At 31.6% G+C, this 18,151-nt stretch overlaps 2 protein-coding genes across 3 annotated transcripts; one reads left to right on the top strand and one right to left on the bottom strand.

Annotated features, from left to right (window-relative positions):
• Positions 1-332: 332 nt before the first annotated feature.
• On the bottom strand, positions 333-12,757 carry LOC111685248 (uncharacterized oxidoreductase YjmC-like). The gene is made up of 4 exons (XM_023447502.2): positions 12,569-12,757; positions 976-1,728; positions 686-888; positions 333-603 (listed from the first exon to the last, which is right to left on the bottom strand). The coding sequence occupies exons 1-4, from the start codon at positions 12,747-12,749 to the stop codon at positions 445-447; spliced, it is 1,296 nt and encodes a 431-aa protein (XP_023303270.2). The 5' UTR covers positions 12,750-12,757; the 3' UTR covers positions 333-444.
• A 291-nt stretch (positions 12,758-13,048) lies between these two features.
• On the top strand, positions 13,049-18,150 carry LOC111685249 (ADP-ribose glycohydrolase OARD1). Of its 2 annotated transcripts, none has more exons than XM_023447503.2 (3): positions 13,049-13,184; positions 17,497-17,813; positions 17,872-18,150. In XM_023447503.2, exons 1-3 carry the CDS (start codon positions 13,073-13,075, stop codon positions 18,016-18,018), a joined length of 576 nt encoding a protein of 191 aa, XP_023303271.2. In that variant the 5' UTR covers positions 13,049-13,072; the 3' UTR covers positions 18,019-18,150. The 2 variants fall into 2 exon arrangements, with proteins under 2 accessions (XP_023303271.2, XP_046801257.1); XM_046945301.1 differs by lacking the exon at positions 13,049-13,184 and adding an exon at positions 13,445-13,567.
• The last annotated feature ends 1 nt before the right edge of the window (position 18,151 follows it).

The following is an 18,151-nucleotide window of genomic DNA, read 5'->3' on the forward strand; positions in this document are numbered from 1 at the left end:
AAGATTGGCCCTTAATCTATTCAAATCAAAATATGCATATATGTATGTACCAATTATGAATATTTTTATAAAATATTTAAAAACCAAATTACAAATTATTTTAGTATTTTTTAGCATAGTTTAATTAAACTAAATTTTTATTATATTTTTTGTTTTGTTTTGTTTTGATATGTATTTTGATTTTTATAAATAAAAAAATTAAAGATCTCATTTATGTTCTTATAAAAATAGTTATTATTTTTTAAACACTATTCAAAAATGCTGTACAAAAATAAACTTAGTACAAAAATATCAATTAAAAAAAATTAAATGAAAATACAAAAAAATGCGTAAATCTATGATATTTTAAATGCTTAAAGACGAAAAAAAATATTACGTAAAATTAAATTTAAACAAAAACAAAAATTTATGACCGGTGGGGGTCTTTATAGACGTTAAATAGAATTAAGCAAAACTAATAGGTTTGACATTGAAACGTTTCGATAAGCTTTCGCAAGTTTGTAATTGATTGGGTAAATATTGAATACCACCAGCAGCATCGACAGCTTTCATATTTAAAGATTCCTTATCACCAGCAACAAGTACAGGTTTTTCGGGATTAGTCTGTATTGATTAATAAAAATAAAACATAAATAATTAAAAAATAAATAAATTGATTGGTTAATAAAAAAACTCGTATACGTACGGGTTCACAGCCACGCAAACGGGCATTGAAATCAGTCATTCTATCTTCGAAATCGGGAGCAAAGCAATTGGGATCGACAGCAATAAATACTTGACCCAAATCAGCTGCCGAGTTAGCACCAGCATGAGTCCATTTACGCACCTTGGTGGAGTAGTTGGCACCAGACATAACGCCAGATAAGATATCTACTAAAGCACCCAAACCTAAGGCAAAGATATTTTTTTTATTAAATTATAATTTATTAAACTAATAAAATTTATAATATTTTGATATTTAAGAATAAAACTTACCGTAACCTTTGTAGCCAGAATTAATTTCAGCACCACCCAAAGGCATAAGGCAGCCAGTTTGGAAGGCCAAATCGGGATCGGTAGTCTCAGCACCATTAGGATCTTGAGCCCAACCATGGGGCAAAGCTTCACCTTTGCGACGTTGGATTTCAATTTTACCAACAGCAACAGCAGTTGTGGCCATATCAAGCAAAAATTTGTCATCTTTTACGGGAACACCCAAAGACAAGGGATTTGTACCTAAAGCAGCCTGTTTGGAGCGGGTAGGAGCCATTAAGGGAGAGGTATTAGTCATGGACATACCAACTAAGCCTTCTTTCATGGCTCTCATAGGATACCAGCCAGCCATGCCATAATGATTTGAGCCCTTGGCACAAACCCAACCAACACCCACTTGTTTAGCCTTCTTAATGGCCAAATCCATACAGAAATTGCCCACAACGGCACCAAGACCATTGTTACCATCCACCCAGGCAGTAGAGGGAGTTTCCTTAAGAATGGTAGGTATAGCAGCACCATTTGTAGAGTTAATACTCAAATCATTGAGATACATTTCCAAACGGTTCATACCATGACTGAAATGACCACGATAATCGGCTGCCACCAATAGATCGGCCTGTTGTTCAGCATGTTCTTGTGGTACATTGACGGCCTTAAAACAATCGATCATAAAACGTCTGGATTCCTCTACCTTCACTAATTTTGGCTTCTCCCCAACTGACGACATTTTTCTTTGTTGTAAATTTAAAATATCTATATAAAATCGCAAAAAAATAGAACGAAATTAGAACAGTTCCTCCAAACCTTTGAATAAGCAGCCGTTGATCTGCTAAACTATTCTGAACAATTGTTCGCCAACAACTAATCAAGAACTGAAATTTCAATCTTCTACCAAACTAAATATTGTTAGAACATTTCCAGACAACAGTGTATGTAGCTTTTAAGGGGCATACAAAAGAGGCATGTCAACACTCATTTCCTGCAAATTTTATAATTCACTCAAAGAGAAAAAAACTACCCTAAGATAAAGAGAATATTTTTGCCACTTAAAATATCAGTTGGTTATGGAAAATAAATAAAAACAAAAGGCAACCAAATTAAAAAACAAAACAGAACAATAAAAAAAGCTTTTCGATTTTAAAATTCTTATCACAAATTAACAAAAACAATACAAAACACATGTGCCAATAATAATAAAAAAAATTGTTTGTTGTTTAGATTGCCAGCTAGATCAGCAATACATATACACACTTATACAAATATATTATAATATTTTTTGTTGGAAAAATATAATACCAGTTTCTTTAGACATTTACTTATAAAAATAAACACTCATAAAAAAGAAAACAAATATTAATATTTTGATTATTTTGCTGGTAGCATTCAGTTTCAGTCATGTCGTAAATAAGCCGGCAAATCAGCAGAGAGATCTTAAGCATATAGATAAATTTGTCTACACAAGCCCCACCACCCACTTACACACACACACCCCACACTCACTAAATCGTTGTCTCCATTAGCTGATATTGACCTTCATGTGTTGTTTCTAAAATTTATTGTTTATATTGGATAAGAATTAAAAAAAAAAACTTTACAAATATGTTCTTGACATTGAATGTAAAAATCTTTTAATGTAATAAATTGTTTCAGTTCATTTACCCTTTATTCATTTTCCTAATCAAATGATTCTTTAGAATTGGATAACTTTAAGAAACTAAATAGTAATCACAATAAACTTACGATTTTTTTTCGAAAATTGCAATATGATAAAGTGAGTTACAATTTAGACCATAAATACTATCGATTATGGTTCGATAACGACTATTATTAATTATACGTTTGTTTTAGTTTAGTTTCAAAACTATTCATAGGTTTGAATCAATGCTTATTGGGTAATAGCAATTGTATTTTCAAATTCATTGACGACAATCTATTGCTAAAGCTTTAATGCTTAAACAATTATTGCATTGTTAAATATTTAATTGTTTTTATTTAAAAAAACCTTGTTTACAATTACATTTTTTACTTGTAAATATAATAGTTTTCAGAAATTGCAGTAAAATTCTTCAAACATCACATAAATTAAGCATTTTCTCAATTCATAGTTTCAAAGAATTAACTCTTTATTCAATCTAATTTAATTTCTTGACATTTTTTTGAAATCAGAATATCGGATCAACAGATCTAGATTTATGAAAAATAAGTCTTAAACTGAGAAGTTATTAAATTCAATAATTTAAATAAAAGCATTTAAATGAAATTCTAAATGCAAATACCACAGGGTTTTGAGGTTAAGCGAAAACCTAAACTACTTCCCTGCAAACAGTATAGCAGTACATAATCCGCATACATGTCCCATATTTAAAACAATACTTGTATCACTTAGGACCATGTATTTCAAATATATTAGTGAGAGAGTAGTTTTGGAATTATATCGGAACATCAAACGGAGCCTGTTCTTTTTTATATATTTAAGTTAGTTTTAGAACAGACCTTTTTGATATATTTAGGACGTTTTAATAACTCGAAGAAAATCCAATCTGCCGACTTTAAAATAAAGGTGGAAGTACACAACACGCGTTGATGCGCATTTTGCCCTTTTGAAACAAAACACAATCCTGATCAGCTGCCGATGCGTCAAAAGTTGCTGAACTTTTAGCGGCAGACGCATTGCAAACTACAGTGTGTAAGTAGAAATACAATATTGCAGCTGCGGAGACGGATATTTTTTTATATTGAGTTTTGACAACATAAATCGTTGAAGAAATCCGCACCAAATTAAAATTTATTTTAATTTGTTAACGAATTTTCTCTCATTTACATTTAGAGTTGCCATGCCATTCATACTTTTAAAGAACAAAAACCACGTGGTGAATAAATAAACTATGAAATACATGGCTACAAAATCCGCAACCGTAGCCGCATTCCATTTAATTTACATTTTCTCTGAGAACCAGAAAACGCAACCGCGTCCGCAGGTTTGTATTTCTACTCTGTAACATGTTAAATAAAAATACACTATTTCAACTTTTTCGACAGAAGCCTATAAAGCGTTACCGCGTAAAACGCGTGTTGTGTACTTCGTTCTTTGAGATATCATAATCATAAGATTGGAACAAGTGTATATTTAATACAAATCAACTAGTCCTACGAGGTTAGGTACCTGAAGGGAGTGTTTCAAACTAAAATCTTTGGAAGATAAGAGTAATTAATGTAGTCGCCAGTTAGGTGTCTTTAAGACTACATGTTCATGTGGGCATTGATATTACAAAAATTTGGTGTTTAGGCGTTGATGATACGGCAGAGTCAAGTTCCAAAATTGCCATCTTAAGGGGCAAATGAAGGTCTGTTTATAATTTTAACCTTGTGGATGAAAGGGACTAATAACTTATTAGTTAAAAAGGAAGTCAAGCTTATACTTTAATTACTAACCAGCAAAAAAAATGCATTGTTACAAAGTGAATTTAAGTTTCATCACTTCTTTAATAACAGTACCAATGCAACTAAATGTCTTCCTAAATTCAAAAACACTGGTAAAGAAGCGCACAATAGTACCGAAGGTTGAGAGTACTTCTTCAAATTTGGGCAGACATATATATGATACAATGATAATATACAAATAATGTATTTTCTAATATATTTTCGAAAAACTGTAAACAAAACACTTTTTTATTTTCTATTTTGTTCTTTTTCAATTCGAAATTTCGTAATTCTTCTTATAGAAATTAGAACTATGTACTTATTTATAAGACGTTTTGTATTCAACTGACAGCCGTTTGACTTATTTCCATTAGATTTTGCAAGTTTTGCAATTAATTTGTAAATATGACGCTTTTATTGACCGTTGTCCCACACTCTTGGTACAATTTTACAAAAAAAGCTTATATTGCTTCTCCTCTACATACATTTTATGAATATATACACCATTTCTTATTATATTTGAAAAATATTAATTTGCAGTTTAACAAGTAAGAGTTCTATATTCGGCTGTGCCGAATCTTATATACCCTTCACCATGATGTGTTTAAAGCCTTTTGTACCTTTTGAAGAACGAAAAAGTACCAAAAAGTCCCCATCTATGGGTCCTCAGTTAATCCGGGCCATACAAACTTAATTACATGTTCCTAGGTTCAATATTGTAGAAATTGTAAAAAGTACCTTTTGAAGAACGAAAAAGTACCAAGAAGTCCCCTTTTACTTGTTCTCACTTAATCCGGGATATACGAACTTAATAACATGTTTCTAGGTTCAATATTATAGAAATTTCAAAAAGTACCTTTTGAAGAATGAAAAAGTACCAAAAAGTACCCTTTCATGGGTCCTCACTTAATCCTGGCCATACATACTTAATTACATGTTTCTAGGTTTAATATCGTAGAAATTGCAAGAAGTACCTTTTGAAAAACAAAAAAGTACCAATAAGTCCCCTTTTATGGGTCCTTACTTAATCCGGGCCATACATACTTAATTACATGTTTCTAGGTTTAATATCGTAGAAATTGCAAAAAGTACCTTTTGAAAAACGAAAAAGTACCAAAAAGTCCCCTTGTATGGGTCCTTCACTTAATCCGGGCCATACATACTTAATACATGTAATGTTTCTAGGTTCAATATTGTAGAAATTGCAAAAAGTACCTTTTGAAGAACGAAAAAGTACCAAAAAGTCCCCTTTTATGGGTCCTCACTTAATCCGGGCCATACATACTTAATTACATGTTTCTAGGTTCAATATTGTAGAAATTGCAAAAAGTACCCTTTGAACAACGAAAAAGTCCCCTTTTATGGGTCCTCACTTAATCCGGGCCATACATACTTAATTACATGTTTCTAGGTTCAATATTGTAGAAATTGCAAAAAGTACCTTTTGAAAAACGAAAAAGTACCAAAAACTCCCCTTGTTTGGGTCCTCACTTAATCCGGGCCATGCATACTTAATTTCATGTTTCTAGGTTCAATATTATAGAAATTTCAAAAATACCTTTTGAAGAACGAAAAAGTACCAGAAAGTCCCCTTTTATAGGTTCTCACTTAATCCAGGCTCTACATACTTAATTTCATATTTCTAGCCAATAACAAAACATTAGTGCTGCTCTCGCTCTGCTACTCTTGCTCTGCTTTGCTTTTATAAACAAATTACAATAACAATATTTACCGTATTGTTATGTATTTTGTTTTTGTTTTTTGCAGTTTCTGTCTGAGCATGAATAAAAAATCTAAATTTTATATGAAATTTTCAGAGGTTGTCTCGGTTTTTTGCTTATATCTCCGTTATTTATGGACCGATTTTGCTGATTTTAAATAGCGTTCTTGCAGGTCGTATGTCTGATAGAATTATGGAAGATTCGGATCACGCAGATATCTGGGGTCTTCTAAAAACTGATTTCAACAAACATACAGACAGACAGACGGACAGACAGACAGACAGACGGACATGGCTTAATCATCTCCGCTACCTATAAGGATCCAGAATATATATACTTTATAGGGTCGGAAAATTATATTATAGAAATTACAAACGGAATGACAAACTTATATATACCCTTCTTACGAAGGTGAAGGGTATAAAAATTGTAAAGTTTATTTTCCCATTACAATTTCAGATTACAATATCAAGTTGAAATTTTTAATTTGTTTTTTTTTAATTTTTCGAAAATTTAACAGAAAACGGTGTAGTGGTATTAATATGGGAAGACAGCTTTTATTAAAATTAATAAACTGTGTTAAAATCGTATTGAATTACAAATGCAATATTAACAATAAACGCTTAACAATATAATCGTGTTAATTTCGTTATTTGCCTTTATTTGGTTCCTCAAATAGAAGTTAAACATTTTCTGTTTGTTTAGCAAATTAGACCAACAAACAAAATTTGATAAAAAAAAGTTAAAACCCAAAAATTGAAATCGTGTCGTGTTAAAAAAACAACAACTCAGTAAAACTTGGCTTAACTTGCTGTTAGATTAAACACCAAACAAATTTAGGCGGACTTTAACTGATGATTGTGTTTTTCAGTTATCAATTAACATTGTTAGTATTGCCAACTTTTCAGTCAAAACAATGAACAGCTGTTTTTTGCAAACATTACTTTTGTAAAATGAAAATTTTTAGGAAAAGTATAAATAAACGTTTAAAACAATAATAATAATATTGATAAAACAAATCAGATAATTACTATTTTTCATTTTATTTATTACTTAAAATAATAAGTTTTTCTTCTCCGAATTCATTGTTTTATTGTTTTTGTTGATTGTATTTTCTCACTTATAACTTTAATTGGTCGATAGCTCATCAGTTAAACTAGGCTTAACTTGCTGTTAGATTAAACTCGGAACAAATTTAGGAGGACTATAACTGATGATTGTGTTTTTCAGTTTTAGATTTAAGCTCAGTTAACTTTGTTAGTATTTAGTTTTGACTCAAAAACATAAACAATGAACAGCTGTTTTTTGCAAACAACACTTTTGTAAAATGGAAAAATGTTAAATAAACATTTAAAACAATAATTAATAAAACAAAACAAATCAGAAAATTGCAATTTACTTAAAATATTATGTTTTTGTTCTTCCGAAATCATTGTTTTATTGTTTTTGTTAATTGTGTTTTCTCACTTATAACTTTGGTTTAATTGGCCAATTACACTCAGTTGAACTAAGTTAATAAGTAACTTTACTGATTAAAGAAACACACAAAACATATATTAAACCAGGTTTAATCTAAGAAAGAAGATTATCTTTATCAGAAAAACCCGTCTTAAGAGATGTTATATCTGGTTTATGAAGGTGTTGGAATTTAATAGCGAAAATGATAAAGTGTTCTAAAGTTTCACTATTCCCTGGATATGATTTGCAGATTACAAATGTTTAAAATTGGAAAAGTTCTTAACGTAGTCCTGTATGCCAATTCATTAACTGGTTTTAATGAAAATACTTCCTGTTCTTTTTTTGTCTGATCCTATCCACCATTCCGATGAGAACGTAGTTTCTTGTAATAGTGTGTTTCGCCATTTTACTATTACTCTCCGCTTGTTATACATTCCTTTGAATCCGTTTATTTAATTTTGTATAGTGGTTCCTGTTAATCTCGGGATAGCCCATTGACTTATTTTTATTCTGATGAGAATTATCATTCCAGTTAATGCTCCCCATAGGATTTTAGTTGAGCTACCGATCAATACGTGGAACTGCTATAAACTCCTTAGGTTAACTTCCCCATGCTCTTTATACACACTTTCAATGACCTCTAACCTCTATAAGACCAAGTGGGCTGTCGGGAAGTACATATGCTAACATCTGTTGGCGCCAAATTTAATCTAATCGAATCTACCTATTTTGTAAAAGCTTGGACTTCCGGCTAGAAGCCAGTATTGAGGTCTGTAAGACGGCAATGTATGCGGGTTTCTGTGATTTCAATTTAAATCTCTATGTCCATTCTATTTCTCAGCAAACAGCCATTCATTAGGCTGTAGATTCCATCGGGTGTTGACTCTAAAGTTCAACTTTCGATCAAGGATTATTGTTAGGTAGGTTGAGCCCAGCTCAAGACCGTATTCAGAGCTTCTTCAGCTCTTCTCTACAAGTAATTTGGATCCTTTCCCTTTAGAAGTGTACTTAGGAGGCAATTAATCGTGGTAACCCAGAGTAAAGGTTTCCCTGGATTACTGCTGATATTGAAAACTGCCGGTCACTAATATCGTTCCGTACCAGAACTTGAGTTGCTATAGGCAGCAACATTATGCTTTCATAAACGATCATGTTTTCGCTGATTAGCTTTCAGTCCTATTGGTTGGAAACAGTGCCGCTTCACCTTTTCATCAATTTGGATCTTTGATCTTTAAAAGTATTACAACTTTGTCTGCATTAAGGACTTATTTGAAACTTCCATCTGTTAAGGTCCTTAAAAGGTTTGTATTCATGGTTACCCAGAGTGGTGGTGAAATATATTTTTCTTGTGCTATAAGAGCATCAGTTTATACGTTATTGGGAGTACCATCTATATCATACGCACTGCAAATTGTTATTGAAAGATTTTTCAACATTTCAATGCAGTCTCCACAGATCTACCCTTTTCGTTTCTCATATCATAGGTTGTTATCTAACTGTCTACTTTTAATCGTGTTATCAACTATTCATTCCAAAGTTTTGACTAGAAAGGACTACAATTCTATTGTTGTCCCTAGAATTGTACTTCAATTTTATGGTGTCGCATAGCAGGGGTTTTTAGGATTTGGAATACATACAATTCTATCAACCTGTCATGTATGCGAGGTAGATATCTTTGACAGATGTGTTGAGACTATTTATATTTTAAATAGGTTCCAAATTACTCGAAATACTTGAAAGAATATTAAAAGATTCTTAAAATTTTCTTTCTATTTTCTCGTATTTCTCGTCTATGGGGAATTATTAATAATATTCATTTTGTTTGGGTTTTTAAAATCTCCCCTTATTTATCATCGTCTTAATATAATTTAAACATAAACCTAAATTATTTTATATTTTACTGATAAGATTTGGAATGAGTATATTTTTGTTTACAAAATTTCAAAAATAAAAACACTTTATTTAAACATCAACAATATCAAGAAGTTAACAACAATTTTAAAGAGGAATTTAATCGTTAAATGTTTAACTCGTGTATGGAAATTGATAGTATATTCATAAGTGTATAATAAAATGCATATTTTATGTAAATAATATAAAAGAAACTAGAACAAAATAAAGGACAGAAGATAAGGATATTCAAAATAAATTAGGAAACCATATTTAGATTAGTTTTGTTTTAGTACAAGTCAAGAGATTAACATCAGAATTGATTTTTTTTAGATTAACTAATCTGATTATTAATTGGCATTTGATTGCCAACTTAAAAACCCGCCCTTAAAATTTATATTCAATTCACACTTGTACCAAATACAGAATTTCATATGAATTGTTATTATTTTATAATGTGAAGTTTTGAAATTGTTTTCAATTTGTTTTTAAAAAGAAGTTAAATTAATTTCTTTTCAATTTAATAAAAACAATAGTACTTTTATTATTTGAATTAAGTCGAAACTATTTTATTGTTTAAATTGTTTTAATATTCATTTATTATGTACGCAATTTCAATAGTTTATTTTAAAGTAAATAAATTAAACTTAATTGGAAAATCATCAAAACTTTTATTTATTACCTCCACTTTTATTTAATTTGTTTGACTTTTTTATTAAAATGTGTCAAAATATTTATTTAAATTAATTGAACTACTTGTTGAAAACTACGCGTATTGTGTATAACGCATTAAAATGTTTATTTATATTTTATCTAAAATTTTACATTTTACAAAAGTGATATTTGCAGAAAACAGCTGTTCATTGTTTATGTTTTTGAGTGAAAAGTTAGCAATAATATCAAAGTTAACTGATCCTGTTTCCATACCTAAAAACACACAATCATCGGTTAAAAACCGCCTAAATTTGTTTCGAGTTTAATCTAATAAGAAGTTAAGCCTAGTTTAACTGAGTAGTAAGAAACCCGCCCTAAATAATAAATGTCAGTGAATTATCTCTTGATATTCGATATCACTTTATACAGTTCGCTACAGATTTGATATCACAGCATTTTGTTTGAAGAAAACTCAAATAGTTTAACAGTCTGAAGGATACTTTTCATTACATTGAAATCAACAAGAAACCTCGTCCTTTCTTGAAGTCATCAGTGTAAACGTTCGTTACATTAGTAGGTGAGTCGTACTCCAATAGTCCCTTCTGGAATTCAGATTAATCGAAGTAGAGTTTTCTAAGGATAGTTTGATTTTTAGGAATATATCTAGGTATTAAGCGTTTTAGGACTGACTCTATGACTTTTGGCGTTAAAGAGTTTTCAATCTTGTATCTTATAAATAAGCTCCGTTTTAAGTGAATTTTAATGCCACTGGAAACACTCAATTCACTATGTAAACCCAAGTACTTAGATGTAATCCTAGAACGGAAATTAAAATGGGGACACCACAGAACTATAGGCATGAAATGGGGTCTCAGTCCTACTATGACAAATAGGCATTCTAGGCAATGCTTCAATAATCTGTGTAAATACTGTTTGGCTATATGTGGTGTCATATGTCATATTCTAGCTCTGAAAACGTTGCTAGATATTCCATTCATGTATGTATGCTGAACACAATTATACACAATCTTCGGACATGCCTGATCGCATAACAAACACAGAATATGTCGGAAACTTTGAAAGGCTGATCCAGATGTCTTGTTCAAGCGGAACATTAGAGCAAATACTATTAGGAATCCGTTGTTATACCGATGGCTTTAAAATGGGGGGACAAATTGGACATGGGATTCTATTTTGAAAACCTAGAAACATAAATATACCACCATTTACCTAATCATAGTACATGCTTTCAGGTAGAAGTCTGAGCCTTTACTATATTTTCCGACAGCCAGAAGGTAATTAGGGCAATATCAGGTGTTAGAGTAAAATATAAAACCGTATTGGATTGTAAAAATCTTTAGCCTGATACCCATCATATGGGTATCAGGCCACTCGGGAGTAGTCGGCTTTAAAGGGAAGGGAGCTTGAGGCAATTAATCTGACAAATGCAAAACCATTCGAAGCAACAAAAGCTAATTTAAAAATATAGATGAGAGAATTCCATAAAGCCTCTTCGAATAATAAAAAGGTAGGTAGAAAGATCCTATGGGGTGATCCTGATGAGAACAAGACGAGAAATCTCTTCAAAACGGACAATTCTGAAATTAGTATGGTGATATTCAGAGTGAACACATAGTATTACGAGCACATCTATGTTAAATTGGATATGCAGTTTCAGACGAATGTAGAGCATGTGGAAAGGACAGTGAAACTTTGGAGAACTTTCTCTGCCAATATTAGGTTTTGTCGATGTTAGATCCAAGTATCTTGGAAATGATGTTATTCCGGAAAAAACATTCCTGACTAACACTTATTGGAAAATTCAAGGTGTATTTCTTCGGATTTGATGTACTATACAACTTTCTATCAACGTAACCTAATGTTACTTTTGAAGTGGTGATAAATGATATGCTTTTGGAGGTGCTTTGCTTTATTTTTGCTGGGAAGAAGCATTGAACATTTCTTTACAACAATACATGTTAAGATTAGTTTGAGATTTAAGTAATATTTTTAATAATTCCTCTCAAGTTTACTCATGATACACATTCTATATTCTTCTACATTTACATACATGTAAATGTAAAATAACCTACACATTTGACATTGAAATTACGATAAGATTTAAAAATCGCTGTTTACTGTTATTATAAACTTCTTGTTTTTCTTTAATTAATAACATAACATAATCAATATAACAATGACGAATAAAATAAAATAGAACAAACACTCTAAAAATATAGACATACATAAATGTATGTATATAACGGTCACGCAAGGCGAAATATTTAAAATTTTAACACACGCCACTACAATACACAGGTATTTTCACATACATACACTCACACAGTTGTATAACTTAAAAACATAATAATTATTATGTTTATTTAAAAATAAATATTATTATAGATATGTTAGTTGTTTGTTTTTTTAATAATTATGTTTGTACTTACCACATTTATTTGCGAGATCACTTGATGACAATTGATTTGGAAAATTACTATTAACTGCTGTTGAGAGGACATAAAAACGTTTTTGATTCCGTAAACATTTTGTTAATAAGGAACGTTGTACATTTAAGGCGACCGTTGGATTTGATGACTTCAAGCTGTTGAATAATTTAAGGGATGCCATTTTTTGTTTGACGTAATATTTAATTCACCACTATTTATGTTTTTTTTTACAAACTTCCGTTTTTATAAAACAGCTGATTTACTACTTTCTCTTCTCACTTTCTTTCAAAGTCCTCTTATTTTCTTCTTCTGTTTTGACAACACAAAACAACACTCACTTATTCGCTCAGTTGTTGGCAGAATACTATTCACTTTTTTCGCACACTTTCAGTGTTTTGATTTAGTTTTCTTGTTGTTGTTAATATTTTGTTCTAATTTTAAATGGAAAAATAATTTATTTTAAGCACAAGACACAAAGAAATCGATTGTAAAACAGAAAAATAAATGTTGTGTTTTAGAAATTTAATAAAATTAACAAACAATTCTCTTAAACAAAATACGAATTGTTGGAAGCTGTTGTTAAAGAACCAGGAATTGATTGCTATTAATCTTAAATGTAAGTATAATTTCTTATTAGCTCTAGACAGTTGGTTACTTAAGCTTGCGTAAGCCTTATTGAATTTAATTCTAAAGTTATGACACGACACACTGCCAGTGACCCACTGAACGAATGACTGAATGTGTGCGCTATAATATTTGATAACTGTTTGTATGTTAGAAACTACTAATATCAAATTATTACAATTTGTCTCAAGCACTCCGCTCTGCTCCACTTCACAAAAGAAAATAAACGTTGTGTTATGAACACAGCAACTAATTGAACTGCCTTGAACTGTAGCTATAGCTAGCTAACAGTTCTAGTCAGAAAGCGCGTTGGTAGAATCGAGATACTACTCGATGCTAGCAATTTAAACGAAAACAAAAACAAGTATTCCCTGTGTACGTACTAGACATTTTCAGTGAAGTAACGTAATTATAATAATAACAAAAACAAAACAAGTGAAATTCGCATATTTTTGCTCATAGATATTTCAAATGATTATGTTTATTTTTCATTTTTGCTTTTGAATATTTTCGTTTATTGTTTATTTTTGTTTTTAATACTTTTTTATCTCTCATTTCTTGGTGCTTTGAGACCTGCGCCTTAATAGTTTTTTGCTAAACGTATGGCATAGTGTTGTTAATATTTTGCCGGTACGAATGACTACTTTAGTCGCTGCCAGCAGGTAGTGTTTGCTAATTGTTATGTGTGCTTATATGAAAAGATTTATGACCATTAGAATGAAGTAATTTTGAAAACCTTTTTTTTAACAAAAGATAAAGATAATTTAATTTAGAGAACAGTTCCTTTTAAGATATTAAGGACTCGCTTTTTTTTGGGTTTTGATTAGGATGGCGGTGCATCAAGCACTCATATTGCCAGGTTATCACACGTTTGTCCAGAGAAAACCCCACCAACCGACCTATACCTTCATATAGGAAGTTGGAGCATCCGGACTTGATTTCATCAAAAGTATTAATGGTCTCCACCAGTATATATTTGAGTTTAAATGGTCTCCACCAGGTTATATCGTGAGTATTTTATGGTATCCACCAGTTAAAAACGTTTGAGTATTCTATGGTCTCCACCAATAAAACATAACCTCACTTGAGGTAAAACGAAAGCACGAGGTTAATGTAGACAACATGTAACTTTGAACAGTTACATGAAGTAATACATTACACCAGTGCGAGCGAGACGCAAAACTGTCGAAAGCCAGGCAACAAACACAAGCCTGAACGCGTTTAAGAAATAATCGCGATGACGCGAGAGTTGTTCCCCAACTCAGACCTGAATTACGACTGGGACTCGCTTTTGTTTTAAAAAATAACATGAAAACTATATCGCTGGGTTTTAAAAACAATGGTGTAAATAAAAATCACTTATTTATTGTTATCATCATTCGCCTGAAATATGTTTAATTTGGAACTGTCTGTTAACCCTAAACTATCATTGTCACTTCTCTTAATCACATCTTAAGATCTCATTAAACGTTATTCTTTTTCACAATAATCTATTTGTTAATTTTAAGTAAAAAAGTTAGAATGCTTAATTCGGCTATGTAGTATCTCTATACCTATGAGTTAGTTTATTAATTAAGGGCAGGTTTCTTACTCATCAGTTAAACTAGGCTTAACTTGTTGTTAGATTAAACTCGAACAAATTTAGCCGGACTTTAACCGATAATTGTGTTTTTCAGTTTTAGATTTAAGCTTTGTTAGTATTGACAAGTTTTCACCCAATTAAACTCAAGTTATAAGTGAGAAAACACAATTAACAAAAACAATAAAACAATCATTACGGAAGAACAAAAACTTAATATTTTAAGTAAATTGCAATTTTTGATTTGTTTTGTTTTATTTATTATTGCTTTAAATGTTTATTTAACATTTTTCCAAAATTTTCCATTTTACAAAAGTATTGTTTGCAACAAACAGCTGTTCATTGTTTATATTTTTGAGTGAAAAGTTGGCAATACTAACAAAGTTAACTGTGCTTAAATCTAAAACTGAAAAACACAATCATCGGTTACAGTCCGCCTAAATTTGTTTCGAGTTTAATCTAACAGCAAGTTAAGCCTAGTTTAACTGAGGAGTGAGAAACCCGCCCTCAGTTAAACTAAGATAATAAGTAACTTTACTGATAACTGAAAAACACGAAACATATATTAAACCAGGTTTAACCAAAGAATGAAGATTATCTTTATCAGAAAAACTCGCCCTAAAAGTTTTATTATATTAAATAAATAGTTTATGTTAAATTTTATTACATAAAAACAACGGAGTTGATACAGGGTTCTGAATCCAATGGTATGTACACTAAAACGTCGGTGTAACTACCTATCAAACATTCACATATGCTTATTTTCAAATTTCCACTTTCATCTATACAGAACTGTTGACTATGGAAAAATTAAAGCATTCTGTGTCGATGAACTTTTTCTTAAATAGAGATTTTACCCACAATTACGTCGCTGACCATACACAATTTTTTGTTTGTTTACTTTTTAAATTGATATTAAACGATGAGTTGTGGCTGTTGTCTGCATCAACTATAGATATTAGAATTTCTATGTGTATTTATGGAAAGTAAATATCAAAAAAAAATGTGTATGTACTTATATGCCCAACAAAAACTTGGTAATGACTTGTACTTAAGGAACAACTTACTTTTAAGTACTCTAATAATGACTTACATATAATTAGATATATTTACTTTATTTTGAGTTTTGCCTTTTATTTGTTTTTACACAAAGATAAATTTTTGTTTGAAACCCATTATTTAAGACTCAATTTTAATACACCACACCACTTTAGTGGTCCTTTACCCACCTTAAGTATACCAATCGGCTCAGAATCTTTTTCTGTTTTAGCTATGTCCGTCCGTCTGTCCTTGTAATCAAACTACAGATTAAATTTTGAAGATAATTTAATCAAATTTGGTACATGATTTTATATTGTCCCAGGGACACCCCCGGGTGCATGTTACCTTGGCGAGACCTCCGCCTTGGTGTTATTGCAATCTCGGGGTATAAAGAGGTGACCAATACCTCCAGTCTGGCCGGGACTAAACAATTTGTTACGGTCTACTGCTTGGCTTAGTCCTTGCATAGATTGCCAGAGGTCAGACCAGAGCACCGCATAATCTGGTACTACGGGAGGCCAGTTGCTCCAAGACTATGTCCTGGCTGGTCAGTTGGTTGAGGTTTAAACCCAAATTCGCGGGGAGAGTAAGTGGCGGCTAAAAGACTGATGCATGATAATAGTCAATATTTCGGGATAAGTTCGGTGCTATTGCCGAAAATAACAGATACCAAACAGATGGAGTGACTGTGGGACTAAGCGTTGGAAATGAGTTGGTATTAATTGTATATGGTACGGGATGAATGTGAGGTTCGGCGTCTACCTAATGTATATGTCGTATGAATGAGAAGTGTGTTTGGTTGAATGATGATGGATGAAAGACATCATATACATATGATACCATTGAATTTTCCTTCTTTGTCCAGAAATGTTTAGAGTTTACTCTATTCATATCAGAATTACCACAGTGTGTCACTGCGAGTAAGAACAATGTCCACAGCTTATTGATGGATCGTTCTTCGGTCTACCGGTTACGTCTCTAGCTGCTGTTGCCGAATCAACAGAGGCCAGAATCAGAGATTAGATAGCTCGAGTACTTCAGCAAAGTACTTGTGCATGAACCGGTTAGAGCCAATGTACAAAAATTGCCACCTGCGTTCTTCATTAAAGAACAAAGGGGCGATGGTATACCGTTCTCAAGTCTACCCAGTGAATCAAAAATACCGCCGTGAAATAAGGCAGTCAAGGCAGCTGCTCACGTTAAAACTCTCGACATTCCTGTGCCAGGGACAAACCCTATTGAAAATGGTTAAGATCGGTCCATTATTTTACCTAGCCCCCATACAACTTAAACCCCGAATAGGCCTTTTAAGTTCATAATTATATTTAATATACTAGTGTGTCGTCAAAAAGCTGCAAAACTAAGTTCTATACTAGCCTTGATGAGGCTAGGTCCTCATTTTACCCTAGCCCATATAAAAAATCCCCTTCCTAATTTCACTTAAATGTCCTCAGTTTTATTCAACAATAAATGGCTCAAGTATATCTGAGACAAGTTACAATTCAACTTTAAAGTTCTATTATGAAAACTAATTCACATTTTTTTATAACAGGTGTAGGGTATTATATGGTCGGCCTCGCTCGACTATAATTTTTTACTTGTTTGTATTGAAGGAGTCTAGCTGTATTGGTTAAGGTTAAAATTGCAAGTTATTTAAAAACAACGATTATTTTTTTTATTCCAGCTAACAAACGCAACATGTCCTCATACAATTATAAACTCACTGAGGTGGAAGGCGATTTGTTTAGTGCTCCCAAAGACTACAGCTTAGCCCACTGTGTTGCAGCCGATCTTGGTATGGGAGCTGGTATTGCTGTGGTATTTAAAAAAGTTTATGGTCAATTAGATGTCTTACGCGCACAAGATGTAAAAACCGGCGGTGTTGCTGTGCTTAAGGATAATGAACGTTATATTTACTATTTAGTAACAAAGGATCAAAGTTGGGATAAACCAACCTATGACAGTTTGAGAGCATCTTTATGTGCTATGCGTGAACATATGGTATGAAACTTTTATTAGTTTTCTTTAAAATATGTTCATATATTATTGTATTTTTTAGCGTTCTAACAATGTGCACAAATTGGCTATACCCAGGATTGGTTGCGGTATTGATGGCCTTGAGTGGGATAAAGTTAGCAGCGAGTTGAATGGAGTATTTAATAAAGAAGATTTGGAAATAGTAGTTTATAATTTTGTGCCAAAGTAAATAAAACAAGCGTAAATATGGTAAAAACACAAATTTAATTTGTAACTTTAGATTATTACTTGAAATATTTATCATTTCTTAAGATGAATTGAATAACAAAAATAAAACAAAATGAATGTTGTATTCAAAAAAT

This window comes from Lucilia cuprina, chromosome 2 (genome assembly GCF_022045245.1).
Source record: "Lucilia cuprina isolate Lc7/37 chromosome 2, ASM2204524v1, whole genome shotgun sequence".
Classification (NCBI taxonomy): domain Eukaryota; kingdom Metazoa; phylum Arthropoda; class Insecta; order Diptera; family Calliphoridae; genus Lucilia; species Lucilia cuprina.